The sequence below is a fragment of the Fimicolochytrium jonesii genome, assembly GCF_025526975.1.
Source record: "Fimicolochytrium jonesii strain JEL569 chromosome Unknown EV422scaffold_25, whole genome shotgun sequence".
In the NCBI taxonomy this organism is placed as follows: domain Eukaryota; kingdom Fungi; phylum Chytridiomycota; class Chytridiomycetes; order Spizellomycetales; family Powellomycetaceae; genus Fimicolochytrium; species Fimicolochytrium jonesii.
The window spans coordinates 390564-408136 of NW_026515692.1; the positions used below are offsets into that span (position 1 = coordinate 390564).

The 17573-nt window shown below is 52.8% G+C and overlaps 6 protein-coding genes across 6 annotated transcripts; 4 read left to right on the top strand and 2 right to left on the bottom strand.

Moving 5' to 3' along the window:
- Window positions 1-748: 748 nt before the first annotated feature.
- Window positions 749-2778, top strand: EV422DRAFT_570348 (uncharacterized protein; the record flags this gene model as incomplete). Its single annotated transcript, XM_053072866.1, has 2 exons — window positions 749-1017; window positions 1092-2778. 2 exons carry the CDS (start codon window positions 749-751, stop codon window positions 2776-2778), a joined length of 1956 nt encoding a protein of 651 aa, XP_052922843.1.
- A 3113-nt stretch (window positions 2779-5891) lies between these two features.
- Window positions 5892-7412, bottom strand: EV422DRAFT_540305 (uncharacterized protein). Its single transcript, XM_053071131.1, has 3 exons — window positions 7304-7412; window positions 6067-7231; window positions 5892-6003 (listed from the first exon to the last, which is right to left on the bottom strand). The coding sequence occupies exons 1-2, from the start codon at window positions 7304-7306 to the stop codon at window positions 6083-6085; spliced, it is 1152 nt and encodes a 383-aa protein (XP_052922844.1). The 5' UTR covers window positions 7307-7412; the 3' UTR covers window positions 5892-6003; window positions 6067-6082.
- A 1995-nt stretch (window positions 7413-9407) lies between these two features.
- Window positions 9408-11255, top strand: EV422DRAFT_508698 (uncharacterized protein; the record flags this gene model as incomplete). The annotated part of the gene is made up of 5 exons (XM_053068770.1): window positions 9408-10190; window positions 10261-10363; window positions 10415-10535; window positions 10607-10737; window positions 10816-11255. The coding sequence occupies 5 exons, from the start codon at window positions 9408-9410 to the stop codon at window positions 11253-11255; spliced, it is 1578 nt and encodes a 525-aa protein (XP_052922845.1).
- A 513-nt stretch (window positions 11256-11768) lies between these two features.
- Window positions 11769-12504, top strand: EV422DRAFT_580504 (uncharacterized protein; the record flags this gene model as incomplete). The annotated part of the gene is made up of 2 exons (XM_053073340.1): window positions 11769-12362; window positions 12409-12504. Coding segments are annotated over 2 exons (690 nt in total), but the record flags the coding sequence as incomplete, so codon positions are not given.
- Window positions 12505-13533: 1029 nt separating this feature from the next.
- On the bottom strand, window positions 13534-14482 carry EV422DRAFT_209359 (uncharacterized protein). Its single transcript, XM_053065364.1, has 2 exons — window positions 14146-14482; window positions 13534-14091 (listed from the first exon to the last, which is right to left on the bottom strand). The coding sequence occupies exons 1-2, from the start codon at window positions 14328-14330 to the stop codon at window positions 13605-13607; spliced, it is 672 nt and encodes a 223-aa protein (XP_052922847.1). The 5' UTR covers window positions 14331-14482; the 3' UTR covers window positions 13534-13604.
- A 479-nt stretch (window positions 14483-14961) lies between these two features.
- EV422DRAFT_508701 (uncharacterized protein) lies at window positions 14962-16954 on the top strand (the record flags this gene model as incomplete). Its single annotated transcript, XM_053068771.1, has 4 exons — window positions 14962-15054; window positions 15193-15262; window positions 15337-16106; window positions 16136-16954. The coding sequence occupies 4 exons, from the start codon at window positions 14962-14964 to the stop codon at window positions 16952-16954; spliced, it is 1752 nt and encodes a 583-aa protein (XP_052922848.1).
- Window positions 16955-17573: the final 619 nt, after the last annotated feature.

Here is a 17573-nt window from a genome sequence, read left to right on the forward strand (position 1 = left end):
TCTGGACCCCTACTGGCCCTATAACCCCTATCCTCCTCCACTTCATGCTTCCCTCCGCGATATTTGAAAGCCAGCAGTGTGCGCGAGAGGAGAGGGGGGATTGAAGCACAACCAGCCAAATCGGTAAAATCGAGGAGGCTCGCCTTCACAACGCGCAATGTGGCAAGAACGCGCGCGACCCAACTTACCCTTGGCACACGCAAATATCCATCCTGATGATTGGATCTGGAAGCCGCACAGTTATGGAGCTTCGTTCCCATCTTCAACGGCATCATCTGGATCCGGAAATACCAATGCTACCCGCCCTCTGCCGCCGCGGGTTGCCGAAGCATCATGAAAAGAAAACGACCTGCCAAGTCAGTAGGAAGATACACAGTCGGCGGCTCCTGCGTTCATGGCCAGCGGCTCTCTGCCAGTCAATCCCACAGCAAAGGAGGTTGCTCGGTAGCTATGTTGGATGTGGACAGGCCAAGTCAGTAGGAAGAAACACAGTCGGCGGCTCCTGCGTTCATGGCCAGCGGCTCTCTGCCAGTCAATCCCACAGTAAAGAAGGTTGCTCTGCAGCTATGTTGGATGTGGACAGCACTCGCTGCCAGTAGAGGCTACGCATCTCCCCCGAGAAATTGTCCCGGAGCATAAAAAGGCGCATGAAGGAAGCACTTCCCTCCTCCATCTCAGTACCTTCTCTCGCTCGCAAAACAATACCCACCCCACTTCTCTCCCTACCTCAGCAAGTCCTACCAATCACATGCGGTTCAAGCACATCGCGGCGATCGCCGCCATCTTCCACGCTCGTCAAGCCCTTTCTCAGGAGGTCGAGCCAACCCCGTCGGCGGGCGCCCATCCTACTGTCGCCGGCCCACCGCACCTGATCCACAATCCATCCGTGGCCTGGGAGAACTGCATCATCAACCCGTCGAATGCGACCAATCCGAACATTTTCCCGCAGTTGGCTAGGCGCGCCCCGGAGCCTAACACAGATCTGCAGGGGCTTTGCGCTCTCTTGCAGCCTGATGCGTAAGTTCTTTCTCTTATTTGAACTATTGGCGCCCGCGAGACCGCATTGCTCACTCTTTTCGCCGCCTACACAGCGCAACAGGCATCGATGGCCTCCGCCAAGCGATCCAATTCCTGCCCGCCAGGTCCGGAAACAGCCGCGGCCAGTGGTGGCTCATCCAAGGCGGCCCCGGCGGGTCCTCCATCACCAGCCTACCTGGCCTCACCTTCACCAGTCCCCTCTTCGTCGAGCTGATGCAAGAATGGGACATCGTCATGTGGGACCACCCGGGAACCGGTTTCTCGGACATGTTGGCCTGCCCCGAAGGCATCCCAAGTACACCTGACAACGTCCAGCCGTGCCTTGACTACCTCGCAACCAACCAGAGCATCAAGATGGAGCAGTTTACGGTCGCCAACGCGGCCCGATCCCTTCAAGTTGCACTCAACGCTACTCGCGCAGCCAACCCCGCCAGCAAAGTCATCCTCCATGCCATCAGCTACGGAACCTTCTTGACCCAGAAACATATGTTGCTGTTCCCCAACACCGTCGACGGCTACGTCCTGGAAGGGATCTCCTATTTCCGCAACGGCTTCGAAACCACCGATCGCGATCGCAACACCGGGTCGTTTGAGCTCGCCAAGGCGTGTGCCGCCGACGCTGTGTGCTCAAAGTACTTTCCATCACCAGACGCCTTTGCCGAAGCGATGCTATGGCGCAACGATTCCCGCTGTTTCCAGGCCGCAAGCACCGGAGAAGACCAGGACAAAGACGCCGCGGTCAAGGATCTCGTCACCAAAGCGCTAACCGAGGGCCGATCGTTCGACGCCGAAGGCAAACCCACCGACTCCCGCGTCGACTTCCTCACCAACCTCTACCGCATGATCCGCTGCACCGACGCCGATTTCGAAACCCTTCACGTACAAAACGCCACGGCCCCTCCCGACCACGCAGAATCCCCCCTCATCCGCCGCGCACCCAACCCGCTCTCCCTCCCCCAACGCGCCGCCAATGCCGACATCCTTCAATCCGAAATCCTCTTCAACGAGATGTGGAAATTCCCCGCCCCCGGCGAACCCCTCTACTCCCAACTCAACGAGACATACCCGTACGCGACAAACATGTACAACTGGCAGCAGAAACATGCCCTCGAAAGCGCGAAATGGCCTCTCCCCGCCGAGAACCCTACCTACCGCCAGGGCCCCGACATGGCCGTGTTCAGGGTGCCGGTGTACCTCCAACAAGGCCGGCTGGACTGCCAGACCGTGTACACAGACACGGAGGAACTGTACCAGCACATGGGCGCCGAGAAGAACGAGCGGTTGTGGTTCACCCGCTCCCCTGCGGCGGGGCACGGGGTGTCGATGCTCGGCGCGCCGTGCGCGAGTGCATCCGTGCGCGCGTTCGCCGGTGCGATCGTCACGGGCAACATCGCGGCGATTGGAGCGGGACGAGACGCGGCGGGCAGGGCGTGTGGGAACGATACGGTGGATTTCTCGGCGATGCAGACTGCGCTTGGGAATGAGAATCTCGTCAAGTTTAATTATACCGCCGGAGCGGTTGTCGATACGAAGACCGGGAGGTTTGTGAAGGCGGTGCTGGGTGGTGGGAATGGGACGGCTGGGGGAGCACCGAACGCTGGGCCGTCGGGTGGGGAGAAGAATAACACTGGTACGGCGGATAAGGCCAAATCGGGTGCGGGGACGGTTGCGCCCAGGTGGGTGGGGGTTGTTGGACCGGCCGTCGTGGCTTTGTTGTTTGTTGGCGTGATGTCGATGTAAGACCTGGCAGTTAGTGTAGGTGATAGTCGACCATCATAGTACCTCTTGGCGTAATTTCCGGATTTTATACATAGCTCAGAGTGTGGCATTTCGATATAGCTTTAGCAAAATAACAATTGATATTGGAACCCCACACACATGTCTTATCCGCACCCCACTCGCTGCTGTTACCTGTCTCCGGTTTCCAGACAAACGTTAGTCCAACCCTAAGGCAGAAGCTTTATCAGAGCCATGGCTTCGCATGCCCGTTTCCATCATTATTGAAACAGCCAAGACGGAAGCTCAAATAACTATCTCATGTATATAACATCGCGAGAATAACAAGATCGTGCCTGAGAATGATCATCTCATGGCAGAAGGTACGCCTTTATTTCCTAATGTATATGAAGTTCATGGAGATTTACAAATAGCTAGTTAGCTACAAGCTATGATCAACAATTGTAATACACATGATACCTCTTCCAAGAGGATTGGCCTTTTCAGAAACTCCATAGGGGTCCGAGGAGGCGGGACTACACACTCGTCCAAACTCATTACATGCTCCGCGTCAAGCGCAACCTCGTCGGCCTCCAAGAGTCTCTTGACAACCTTTTTGATTTCTTCCCGTATATGCTTATCACACCATGGATTGGTGATCCATTTGAATGCGGCGCACAGGGCGCTCGGCCCCTCCAAGGAGAGGTTCGCCGAATACTTGTCCAACAGCTCTTCGAATATAATGAAGTTTCAGGTCGAGATCGCTTCCGCCAAAGGGCTTGGGCTCGGCGTAAAAAGTTTTGGAGAATTTCCTTCATACAAACCGCTCATTGAGAACGGCGTTCGGCCTGAACTGACAAGAACCCTGAAAATGTCGAGCCCGGCATTGATGGCACAAGTGAGAGCGTCCGCGGTCACATCAGCTCCGTGATTCCGCAGAAGGGTGATACTTTACGCATCGGAGTTTTCGCATGCGAGAAAAAGAGGAAAGCCATAAACGGTCCATATTCCAATGCTGGTAGGTATGGTGAGAGAATAAGTCGGGGCAATTCCCAGTTACTTTGGAGAATCCAGATGGGCCTCAGGCTTTCCACACACTCACGGTAATCCCCTGGTGGGGCGTCCAGCTGTGTTTGGATTCGCGCCAGACTCCACCAAAAATTCAACGATGCCCGTCCGCTTCCATTGCGCGGCAACGCAGAGCGCCCATGCATCCGCCTGGTTCACTTGTGCACCTGCGTCAATCAGAATTTGACATATGCCGTCATGACCTTCTTCAGCAGCGGCTGCCAGGGCATTTGCAGGATTGCCCTTCTCGCGAATCTCGAAGCACTTCGTGTCCTTCCTGCAGCAGTTAACGTTTGCTCCCTTTTCTATGAGATATTCAACGACGAAGCGGTGTCCTTGAAGGCAGGACGTTATCAAAGCGTCCTCCCCGTCATCTTCCCAGACCTCGGCTCGATCTGGAGCGTAGCTTGGTCCCGGACGAAATCCGACCTCGGTGCAGATTAGCTCCTCTGCGAACAAGTTCTCGCAGCACTTCCAAATGGCCAGATTCCGCCGCAATCTGTAACGGAGTCATGCGATCCCAGCGAAGATACTTCATGCTATCGTCTTGGCGATGGGCGTACCAAGCACAATCTACATCCACGTAGCCAGAAGTGAGACATTCCACCGAACAGATCAGCTGGACGGATTCAACTGAATTGCCGAATGCTGGCCTGGCCAGAGCCTCAGGCATATGGTCCCGTAAGTTCAGCTCAAAAAAGAGATAGCGAAGCGTGTCAATCCGCTCATTTTTGGCTGCAAGAAAGACGACCGCCGCTCATGGTGTCGTCAATGGGACGCCCTTCTTGACAAGAACCCGCAAAATTCGGTTTTGACCTGCGCTTGCTGCACCGGCGAGAAGCTTTACGACACTCCCGAACGGGATTCCCCGCGGCAAAGAGTCCTCCCGAAGGCTATGGTCTGCTACAGCGGATTCAAAGAAGTCCATAAAGGAATCCGCGAGCTCTCCGTGATTGGTTCGAGACAAACGGCAACCAGAGTGATGTACCAGTACCTCACCCCGCGTCGATGTGATACGCTTCAGACTCGATGGTTGGCAAAAGGCACCGGTGAGTCTCCTACAAAGGAAACAAAAGGCTCATAAATGCTGCAACTTCTATATCATGCCTTTTTGCAGCTCCTCCATTGTGCTTTGTACGATATCGCAAGCTTTACCCTTTCCCTTTGCAAACACTGATTTCTGCGTCGGAATCGCGGTGAGACCCGGTATAGAGGTAGAAATGAGGTTCACTTCCCTTCACATGACTTACTAAGTCAATCCGTCCATCGATAGTTTGCACCTCCCAAATGCCATTCTCAGTATTTAAGCTGATGGGAGGCTGCGCTGTCAACGAATTCACGGCAATCTCCCCAAATCGGTTGGAAACACTGTCCAAATAACCGGTGGTGTATGGATTCCCCAAAGTTCCTATGCTGCTAAAAGTCGAATGCGGGAAAGGTTGCAACGTGCCATATGAGTAGCCGTCGATGAGGAGGACATCCTGGAGTTCGATAAGTCCACTTTTAAGAAGCGAGGAAATATGTTTCCCAATCGGTTCATTTGTTATAAGAGGATTAAAAAGCTTATCACTTTTGGAACCCAGAAAGGTTTCATCTCGACCTGCCCACATCTCCTCTGGTTCGCCTAGTCAACGCTCGCTCGGCTATGGGAACGTTTTGATCTGGCGCAACGCCCTTCGGTATCCAGCAGGTTCCGCTCTTCTCACCACTCTGTTTTCCCTCGTTCTCCTCGACAATGCTCCTCTCCCTCTGGGGACGAGTCCAGTTTCTGCCGGCAACTCTTCGATTATTGGACCGTTCCTGACTTCGATTGCCAATCGCGACTGCGGTCTCGCTTCAACCAATCGGTTGTTTCCTGCGGCAGGCGGTGCCGTCAGGTGAACGCTCCTGGCATCCAGGTTGAGATTTAACAACTTGTTTTCGGTCGCCTCGTTGAGAACGTTGATGACCTGTTGTTGATTCAAAATGTTGTGTATCTGCTGTTGCTGGAGCGTGTTGTTGACTACGCTTTGCGGGTTCTGCACGTTGTTGACCACTTGGCTGTAGTTCGTCAAGTGATGGTTGACGTTCTTAACCGTGTGGTGGTGTTGCTGTTGGAGATAATGGTTGTCGTGAACGGTTTGGTTGTAGTGATGGTGTACTATTTTATTCAACGATGGTGACAGAGAATTTGCAACCATGCTGTCAACGGAAGTTGACGTGTCCATCTCCCTCAACTGGAATTATGAACTCTTTTAAGCTCACCTTCATCCAAAATAGATCAGATCGATATCTGACCCATCTCCGAAATGACGGATTCCACGACAGTCGGATCTACATCCGGATCCTCCACCTCCTCGTCGCCCTCACCATTGTCCTCGTCCACCTCCTCCTGTTCGCTGTCGTCTAGTGCCGACAAGTCCACGCGGGAGTTGCGCGGAGTCGATCGGTATGCGCGGTGAATGAGAGCGATGAGATGATTGTACACGCGCGTGCATCCCTCCACGTCCATGATCTTGCCCTTCAGCTTCCCTACCACGATTGCTGACCTCTTTACAAGGATGCGATCGCCCCTCGGCCGGAGATATCCAAACGCCCATCGCTCCCCATCGGTATAAGCAAAGTACGTGCGGTATGCTCCACGTCCGCGGGCCTTGGTCCGACGGTGGCATAAGATCGTGCTCGCTTGAGCAAGCACTTGGTAGTATCCATTCTCAAAGGTCTTGCTTTTCTTCGCCTCGACGACACATAGTGCAGCGTCTGATGCAATGTCCTGTGTGGGGCGCCGGTCACCTGGGAAGTGCCCCACCACGAAGTCGAGCGGGCCATTGTACCGGACGACGTCTTTTCCCAATCCCTCATCCGTGCGATCAACGCTTTTCACCAGTGTAACTCCAATCTCCTCCCCTACAAGGAGATGTTCTTTGTCGTGGTCCACTACGTCCAGCGCGCACGTCAGATAGATCGAGATTACTGTTCTACGAGAGCTTTCAGATACTAAAAGGCTGCGCTGGCGGTGTCGGCCCAGCATTGACGTCAGATCGCTGGGCATAGGCATGGACCCGATGGCGGGGGTCCACGTCGCGTCATCTTCCTCGAGGCCAAAGTCTCTCATAATGGTGTCCGGAAGGGCCTCCGAGAAAGCTTCTGCTCGGGAATATGCCGGTTCTTCTTCCGCTTTGACGTCGATCGAGGCTCCGTCCGTGAAAGTCTGGAGGGAGAGCGACAAATTGTAGTGCGGAAGACTCGCACTCGGGGGCATGAAGCCAATAAGCCTCAGGGAGTCTTCCGTCCAAAGACTGGCGCTGACGATACCCATTTGTTCGAAATAGAAGAGGGGGAGTCTGCCATCGACAAGGTCGATGGTCACGGTGCGGAAAGGCCTCGTTCGCACTCGTTGCTGCGGTCGAAAGAGGCGCAAAGTGGCAGACTGAATTGTGCGGAAAAGAGCCTGTTAAGCAAACGAGGAGCTGAGGGAAACTCTCAAAGAGCCTCCTCTTACCATGGCGCAGGAGCAGGCAGTGGGTGCGGTGAGCCGTCGACACGGGGGTGGTGAAAGAGGAGGGCACTGAAGCCAAGATGCAGCCAACCTATGGTGAGAGGTAATGATTCCATCGAGTAAGAAAGAGGGGTTCAGGGTCCGACAGAGGGAAAAGTCTTCCCTGACACCGGTGCATCACGTGACTGGACGGGAATTTCCGGGGACGGAAACAAACTGAAAAGGCAGATACCGGACAGCGTCTAGAACGATTGCGCTGACCCATTCTGATTTGTATCTACATAATACCATAAACTCTACATATATACAGTATGCGTGATTTTTTTTGTACGCCGGTCGTAGTGTTGTGTGAAAGTGGTCGATTATTCCCTGAGATAGGTCCTAAATCGGGTCGTTCGCGGGCGGAGATTGTTGTGCGAAGACGCGAACTATCCTGTCGGTTGCTGTCATTGCGTAAGCAGACGCGTAAGCAGTCTGGTCACGGTCAGAGAGACAAAGACCCCGACGCCAGAGTCCGGAGTATATGGAGGGAAATCAAAACTTGCGGACGACGTGTCTCGTCACGTGAGGAGCATGTGCATGAGGCACATCCCTGCGACGTGAGCGGTCATGTGCCACACGAGTTTAGTCTCATCGGTATTCAATGACATGACGCCATCAATGTGATTTGACATCATCTTTGTTGTTGCCGTCGTGTGGCGTTTTCAACCTCATTTCCACATCACCTCGCCGCAACGACGCAGTGACGTGAAAATCGACAGTTGAAGTCACGTGCGAGGTCGCTGTCAGTCCCACCTTCACCTTGCCCCCTTTTCGTCCCAATGATGCAATAAGCGTGTTTTTTCCACTCCCAAACATACATACGCACACCACATGTTATGATCTCGACGACTGAGGCGGAAGCGGAGTAGAGAAGACAAGGCGAGAGTGATAGGCAACAAGAGATTGTATTGGCGAAACAAGAAACAAGGACTAGAACAAGAGACGAGAAGAACTGGTGTTGATCTGCTGGGGAGGAAGGGAATGGCCGAAGAGGGGGCGGCTATTTATAGATGAACAACCCAGCAGAGCAAAGAACAACAACAAGATGGGGATGGGTAAGCGCCAGCTATGCTACCTAGCCTAGAGCGGGCGTGGCGAGCGTAGAGAGCATTGCTACAGCTGCTGGCTGTGGAGAAGTATTGGGGGTTGACAAATGGCCAGAGATTGGCTCACAGATGAGCGGGGTAGAGGAGGAGCGGCGATATTGCGGGGGGATTGGCAAACGAGAGGAGAGCGGAGGAGTGGTGTTTGACATTGACATTGACACTGACATTGACACTGACATTGACATTGACATTGGCGTTTGACATTGGCGGTTGACATTGGCGGTTGACATTGGCGGCTGCCAGTAGGTAAGCTTATGGTATGGGCGCGTCGTCCATACCAGACCATGGCCAACAAACAACTGTCCACAGCCGCTCCCCATCGGTCCCAATGCCATCGCTTTCACCCGTACGTGGTCGACACACTATTCAGGCATTAGTGCTGACAGGGGTCGCACTAATGGTCCTGTCGAAGCGACACCGAGTACTCAGCATCGTACTTGAACGCCACGATTTGGTACGATGCTGGCCCCCATGATCACTCCGGGGGCCAGCATTGCTGTACGGAGTGCGGTTTGCGAACCGCATGCGCTCCCGGATGTGGGTGTCCAACTCCTTCTTTCGCTCGTTCATCAGCTTGATTTGGTTTCTTGCGGTCTTCACCTGGTTGGTGAGGTCGATGTACTCCAGCACAATGGGACGGACGTCGTCCAGGACGGGGATCTCGGTCTGTTGCTCGGAAGACATGTGGATGGTACTCCATTGTAACAAAAAAAAGGCCCCTGGACCGCGGACGCACTTGACTTGGACCCGTGGCGTTCAAGAATTGGCGCACCGTAGGTGGCCCTATCACGTGATATCAGGTGACCGCGTCACCACAAAAGAATGCCAGGCGTCACTGCGTCATTCCCCCTCTCTGAGACGATCGATCGCGGCCTGTCTCTTACTCTTCCGCTATCTTACCACAGAGAGTTTGGCATTGCGTATTCTACCAGTGAGCTGTTGGGTAGATTTAGGCCGCCATGGCTGCTCAATCAAAGCTCGGCAGCACTTACGAAACGATGCTGGCAGAACTCTTCCGTCTGATGGCGGACTGCATGCCGTTGGAAAGTGTCCGTTCTTTCCGTCTCACCGCGCGTGCTGTGACGAACTCCGTTGACGACGTCTACCTTTTCACCCGATTTTATGCCATTTTTCCAGAATTGCGGAAATTCGGGGACGACTTTGCCCTTGCTCTCGTCCGAGCTCGTGAAGACCACTCCAAAGCCTGGAACAATTTCCTAACGGATGGATCCGGGTTAAAGCTTAACATTCATTCCTTTTTCAAAACGGCAATATTGAAAAGAGACACAACCATGATCGCGTGGATTTTGGTGGCGGCAGATCATCTGAAAGGCAGCGTGCGCTTTCACTTTGGACGGGAGTGTTGCTATATGACGGTCGCAGACGAATGGTACCTTGGAACCCATATGGCGTGGACCTTTTTACGAAACGCGTGGGCCGCCGTTGATGGGATTGAAGGACGATTTCGGGGCACGGGTGTTTGGTTGCATTGGTTGGGTGAAGTCGTTTGTAAATTGCCAGATGAAGGAAAGGAGACAGCCTGTTTTCATTTCCTACGGAAATGTCTCCATGACATGGTGAAGAGACCTTGGGACAGTGCGGACGTTCAAATCTTCCTTGACGCTTTCGAAGGGCGGGCGCAATCCGGACTCACCGCGCGAGCCATGGATGCTGCTCGCGGCGCGGGTATCACATTCGATCTGACCAATTTGCAGACGCACTACTCGCACAGGGATTTTTTGGTTTTTCTTTGGGAGTTCAATCGGCTCTCAACTTGTGAAGCTCTTTGCCTCTTTGCATCGTTGTCCTCAGAATGCAGATAAGGGCCGACGTACTTCATCGCACCGACTGGTGCTTCCATGGATAAAGATGCATAGTCAATGGGATGGGGTAGATATTGTGCCATCGAACCCTAGTACATCCTTTCGTAAACATGTGGAAATTTCTAAATGCACCACCCACTCAGAATCCCTCCACGACCGAGCCCGTGGCGTCCCGCGCGACGTAGGCGCGCTTCAGACCGAGCACGTCGGGAGTGACGGTGATCGTCCCGTCCACCGCCGTCTCGTCGTCGCCCTAGGCCGCCAGTTACGATAGCCGGGCCCTCCACCTACCGGGCCATCCTGCCGCCATCGGGCGAGTTCCTACGTCGCTGTAGGACGTACGAATTCGCCTACAGCGTACGGCCCGGAAGCGCAGTATCCGGGATAGCGCTTCCCACGGCCCGGAAGCCTGTGAGTATCCGGGCGGATATTCACAAGCTACACGGCTCGGGTAGTTCCCACGCCTGTGAGTCTACATACGCTACAGCGTATGTAGCGATGTACCAGGCGATGACATAGGGTAGGCCCTGTACGGAACCGGTAGCCCAGCGGCATGCGGAACAGGTTCCACGCCCGCTACGACCCGGGCGTGGCCCGGCTGGAACAGCGGTCCCGTGTCTGTACAGGATGGCCCGGGTGGACACGGACGACCAGTACGTGCGCCTTCCACGGAAACTGGTCGACACTGCTTGGAGGTCTCCCTTTCGGTTGAGTAATCCATTCATTCCATCATTCCACCGAAGTCCACGTACCGAAGTTGCAAGCTCGTTGTTTCCCATCGAGGAGACGACACCGTCCAACCTTCAGAAAAGGAATAACCATGGGCGGGTCGGAGAGTACGGAGACTACTTGATGATTCGACAAGTCACGCCTTTCTTCACGGTTAGGCATGCAAACGACTCAACCGCCGGGCATCCCAGTTTCGGTGGGGAAATAAGCGATTTACAGTCAGGGTTGTCGTTTACCCTGGAGGATCATAGTTAGCTTCGTTTAGGCGAAGTGTCCCATTTTGTATGAAACGTACTGTAAGAGTGCGGTGGCCCACGGATAGTTTACATCGGTCACCTATGTCTAAAACTATCCAAGACTAGATAACGCTATGTACTGTGGCTTGAATGGAGCCCCAGGCCCTATCAGGCAACCCGGAGACCAACGCGCTAATGTAACTAATGTAAACTGAGAAACCCAAAACTCAACGCCCGGAGAAGGATGCATGCCTCTCGCCCCGTTGATATCCCTGTCTACAACATATCCACAAGCTCTACACCTGAATACTCTCGCACCGCCCAGATTATTCCTGATTTGACCGCACCGACTGCAGGTTTTACTGGTGTAGGCCTCCGACGGTAAGACAACCACCCTTTTCCCAATGCGCGGTTACCTAAACATACCAAAATATTCGGCGATCGCGGTTCGTCAAAACGCACCAACGATAATGAGCCTCACCCTAGTATATAAGATATACATCCGCGACTACATATTTTCACATTATACTCCATGGATCCACACATCCTGGCTTTTCAACATGTGGAAGGGCGGTTAAGCAATGTGGAGGATACCATCGCTCAGGTCATGCGTGCCTTGCGCATTCGAGATGAGTGGCAAGTGGGATGTGGGTCAAAGTACATCAACCACGCCCTGTACAACCTACCGTTTAAAATCGAGGTGTTGTCTTACCGCAATGTCGACGGGGACTGGACAGCTCTTTGCGCTGCAGTCGATTTTGACCTCGCACCTCGACTTTGTTTAACGACAGCGATTCCACGTTCGGCTGCAGCGGGCCTCGTCTCCCCCGATGCAGCGGCTGCGTTCCGTAATGAACCCCCCTACGCGTACGATTCGGAGAGCCCTAAGTGCTCTGATTTTCACATCGAGACATGTGTCTCGGATGATAGTTTATATGCGGAGGTTTGCCAACGCTATTTGAAAGCAGATCTGTCTGCAGAATTCGTCGACCTCCATTACAGCAAAATCATGGAAGAAAATACCGTCATTATCACTGCTCAGCAAAAGCTTCCGCTCGTCCGATTTGTGGAAGAGACGCACCGATTGGTTGGAAAGCTCAATCGCAGGATCACCAAAGCCCTTTTGGTATCTATTCAACGTGAACGAAAATGATGCGACGGGCGAACACAAGGCGAAGGAGCGGGCCGCGCGCTTATGGGGGGAGAAACCAAATCCTTGGAAGGAAATGGCGATACGTAAATGGGATTGGTTTAGTCATTGTCCAGAGGTTGGTTATCTTCACGTCGACCGTGAATTCCTTCCGTAAATTTCTGTACCAAGTAGAAGCATACGTTGCGTGTAGTTCAGATGATATCTTTGACGAACGAGACAATATAAAGTCATCATAATCATGCAGCTTGAAGAAACGTACAGTAGTCTTTTCCCTCTGCGTCCGTTTCATTGAAGCTCACTCAAAAGACCCCCGAAAGCAAACCACCTACCAATTTTCTCAAATATTAGCGGGTGTAAACTGCATATCAATTATGATGCCATTGCTCATGATGTTTCCACGACCAGGTGGAACTTGCAATCCTGAGAGAAATCCGACAGACTCAACGGTCTGGAAGTGCCGAAAAGCATTTTACGCCGATGTGGCACATTGGTGGAAGAGCTGACAAGACAGCCCGCTGTGGCAGGCGAAGGCGTTGAGAAGGCGGAACGAATGGCGATGGATTGGAACAAAATGGTTCGGGACGGAAAATTTGTGTGAGTACGGCTGCTGGCCTGCGCGAGTGACAAATCACTGAACAACGTGAAGTGCTCTAAAAGGTGATGTGCCAGAAATCAAGGCTACCGCAAACCACCCCCTGCCGGCGATGCCCGCTGAGCAGGATATTCTGGATGCTTTCCAACAACTGGAGCCCAACAAAGGCGACGTGCACCGAAGCTCAAGGAAGCTGGGCGGAATTTCCATAAACACATCAGATGAAGTCGAGCGGCGGAACATTCTCATTCGTGTAATGCTGTGGCTGGGCTGCGACGTTTCTGCGATTGCTGTCACGACCGACATCCACAATATAGCGGTTGCAATGTGGTTGCAATTTATTGGCTCAAGCTGTGCTGGGCAGTCGAGGATACGTGACTTCAGCTCTCCACAAAATGACGAACTATTCTTAAGCAATCACCACCTGAGCTGTGCGGAGGGGGTCCAAGACACAGCGACAAAGCAAGCAGAACAAGCCTAGTCCAACAAAACCGAACCACGAACGCTAGAGATGTCCTCACACACGGGACATATTTAACTCCGAATAGTACGAGAAAGACTTCAAAAATGCTCAACTCTGCATTGTGACATATTTAAATCCGAATGGTACGATAAAGTGCATCTTAGCAAAGTGCATCAACGGCTGCATCAACAGCTTCAGCGTACTTGTTTGCATCTTCCCTCAATTTCTTCCGATCAAATGTCCCTTCGCGAAGCACCGTCTTGCTGGGGTCGGTGATGATCGCGCCGCAGACTTTTCCACCCTTTCTGAGAATCGAGACTCTGGGGTCCTCGGTAAGGACCTCTTCCACATTCTCGGCGGACTGGCCCCAATGGATGGAATCACCTACGAGCCTCACGTGTAAGGAGTTTCCCATCGGTTTTGACGAAAGGCACAGAGGCGGTTTATCGTCAATATCTCCCTCATACGGAAAGAGGTGTGGGAGTAGCTCCGCTTCAGGAAACTCAAGCGAAACTATACGACGGTCCCCGCTGTAGGATATTTGAAAGCCATCTTCTGAAACATCCTCGGTCCCGATGATGACGCCGTGGGTAGCTCGTACGAAATAGAGTTTGAAAGTTCCGTCGAACTGACGCCATTGTACATCCCTGGCCAACGTGTTAGCAAGCGTACAGATTTGATCAAGCATGAATGTTTCCTACCAGAATAACTCATTTTCTTTACTGTTCTGCATTGTGAAAGAAAATTTGACAACTCCTTCAGTTCTGGGTTTGAACACCGGTGAATTCATCTGCAAACTATAGACGGAGAACAGCGAAATAAACTCGATCAGCAAAGAGCCAGGTACTGCAAAATTATCAAATTTACTGAACCTGAGTCCACTCATGTCGTCTGACTCTACGATCGCAATATGTAATGATTATCCACGGGAGCACGCCTTTATCGACAACGACTCGAATAACGCCTTCGTCTGCGGTCCAAAATGTGTTTGGTAGAAGCAAGTCAACAGCCACCCTTGTGGGTTGGTCGTTTCTGTTGCCGGGTCTTTCGACGATGCGATTGGTGGTTTGCGCTTGATGGCGACGGAGGATATTTTCAATCGTTTGAACGTTGTGACGTCGGCGGCCGAGAGCGTTATCTTTTGCTTCGTCTGACCAGGAGAATGTTGTTGTGTAATCGATGTTTGCAAGATGTGCAACGAATTTCTGGTCTCTTGTACCCATCCAGCAAATAGTCTATGTTGCCCACCAAGAACTTTCAAAAAAAGCGAAGTGGGAACAAGAACATCAACCGTGGGGCCCTTCGTGTGGTCAGCAGTATGGGCCACCGCTTCTGCCGAAAATACATGGGAGGTGAACTTTTTCGTTTTTTTGGCTCAACATGCAGACATTTTGATCATGCGCGCGAGAAGTCAACATTTGACCATGAGAGATGAACATTTTGCTATATATGTTAAATCAACGGACGAACCACACTCACTTCAGGGTCTCAAGACATCACAACAGTCACCTCGCTCAATGACACAGCACGAATCAACAAAGGAAGAGGCACAAAGGTATAGTAAAATGTATTACAAATTGAAGCAAGCACCAACGACGTACATCCCGTCTGTACGGTTTCCCTTCTGTTGGTTTGACTCGATGTCACACATTGGCAAAGTGAACCAAGGTCGTTCTTCGACAGAGCTCTCCACGTGATTGTCCCAGGGATATCTGCGGTAATGTGTTCGAGAAACATGTTGCCGCTAGCTGAGCGAGCGGACGAATCCGATCCAGCTCTTTGCAAAGCTGGAGGATTTCTGCTTCTTTTTTGGCGATGGTACGGTCCTGTTCAGCGATGATGAGTATCAGGAATATCGTCTGCCGGTGCGACCACTGGCGCCGGCTGACAAGGACTGCAAGCCGAAGCTCGTCGGCAATGGATCCCTCCGCCTGCTGTTTGGATTGCGGCCAACACCTTCAACGGCCTCGTGGACCGCCGCAGGAACGGCATCGCTGTAAGGGTTTGGCGAGGTGGAGAAAGCTATTCCAATAAGCAAGAAGAAACGCAAGCGGCGAAGCGTGGGATACGGTGGGAACCGTGGGATACGAACTTGTGGGATACGGTCCTCGCTGGAGCGCTGAAAGGAGCCGTAAAGGGCGCCTTGGTCGCACTAGGGCTCAAGGAAGCAGAAACGATTGCGAAAGCATTGTTCGAGTTGATCCTCGGCGGCGGCAGTGAACCCGAAATATCGACACAGTTGGAGCAAATCAAGGAAGCTCTCGAAGACCTCGACCACAAAATCGACCAAAACTTCCATGCCATTATGGCAGCCATCAAAACGATGCCAGCGTGGGAAGCGCTCAATAACATCAACACCGACTACGGCTTGATGTCCACTTACATGGAGGCGGCATACGCCAAGGCGAACACATCTCAAACGGCTTATAACGACCTGTACAACCATGCCCTGAAGGTGCAGCAATGGGCCCCTACATACGCCAATACCATCTACGAGAACATGGTCCATGACCCCAGTATGGGAGGATTGAAAGCGATCTGGACGTCTGCCTTGGATGTTTACAGGGATGTCCGTACGGCGGCTACACCTTCATCAAAAGCTTCTCGCTTCATTACGCCGGTGGGGTACGGAAAGCCGCAAATCTCCTCCATTTCGCTTCCCGTGTGTTGATCGACGAAGAAGAAAAACAGAAAGGTATCACAGTGAACGAGGCTGTCAGGAGTATCGCCCTCGGTTTGGAAGCCCAACTGGACACTTGGGACGCCTACTTTGAGGTCGGTGGGGAGGTAGCCGACGGAGACAACACGATTACGGTAAACGACCCGGTGCTGCACCCTACGTACTCGCGGTGGGGCCGCGCATTGCTGAACGCGTATAACACCACGGGCACTCCACAGGCCAACTTCTTGTGGCGAGTCCCCGGTGACGAGGAGAGCGCGACCCGCCACATGGTCACGTCCTGCACGACTGGAACATATATCACCCACAACCGAGATGCTGAGGCATACAGCCGCGACGATGCGCAGGGGGCCTTTTTGAAGTGGGCGGACGCGCCCGTTACTTTCGACAATCCCGAGCCAAACGAAACCTTCCAGCTGACGGTGGATACAAAGCTGAACAGCTTCCACATCAGGACCTTTCCCAAGCCCGGCTGCACGGACCAGATCAAAGAGAATTTGTTCAGGGTTCAATATTTGTTCAAAGAGAGTTTGCACATCGGAGACTATCCCGATTTTTACGCAAGTTGCCAAGTAGGCGAGGAGGAGCCGGAATGCCCACCCGGCGAGATTTGCAAGTGCAACACGTTCTATTTCACGCTGAACGACAACGGACGGTTCCAAGTTCGCAGCAACTGGGACGGTTTCAATGAGCTTCCCCGTTACCGTCCGGTTCTCTACTGGGATTTTGAGGAGCCTAAGAACGGCATCTGGGTTCAGGATGAAGGCGACGGCGCAGCCGGAGCCAAGTACGAATTCTATTTCGATCCAGTCCCAGCGCCAGAACTATGAGTGATCATCAACTTTGACGATGTGTGACTACAAAGGCAGAAAGCGATGAGTCTATTAGTCGTTTAGATTTGATGGTGGTTTCGCGACTAGCAAAACGAACTAGAATACATAGAACTAGATCGAGTTTGAGAAAGACCCCGCAGAAACACCTGATAGAAGCCTTTTGTACAAGTACAGTATGTAGATAAATACATAACGTGTATTCACTTTATGTTAAGATCCAGTTCACGCAAGTGACATACATATTCTATATACGAAAAAAACGAACTATTTCTTACCGTCATGCCAGCTACACATCTTGCAGCCGCCTGCTGGTGCCGGGTGCAGTCGGTACTCTGTTCTTCGCTATGCACCCGCACTGGCCCTACACATGCAACATGTACATTCTCCGGATGACGAGGCCATCCGGCCGTAGCTTCGCCTCGCGTTCTCGGTCTTTCTCGCAGTCGACGGACATGCCGAGTTCATAACCTACCGCCCGCCACTGACCCCCGCCCGCCCCGTCTCATTGCTATCATTGACTACTCTTGGCTGTCACCACAGGAGCACCTCTCCCCACTGAGTCCCCAGCCTGGAACGACGACGGAGAACATCCATTTGATCCAGACTCACCGAGTTC

Excerpts from the sequence above, each read along its gene's own strand:
- EV422DRAFT_209359 (XM_053065364.1), bottom strand. The coding sequence starts at position 14,330 with ATGAGTGGACTCAGGTTCAGTAAATTTGATAATTTTGCAGTACCTGGC. Across the intron at positions 14,092-14,145 it reads AAAGAAAATGAGTTATTCTG|GGATGTACAATGGCGTCAGT; the intron begins GTAGGAAACATT and ends CACGTTGGCCAG.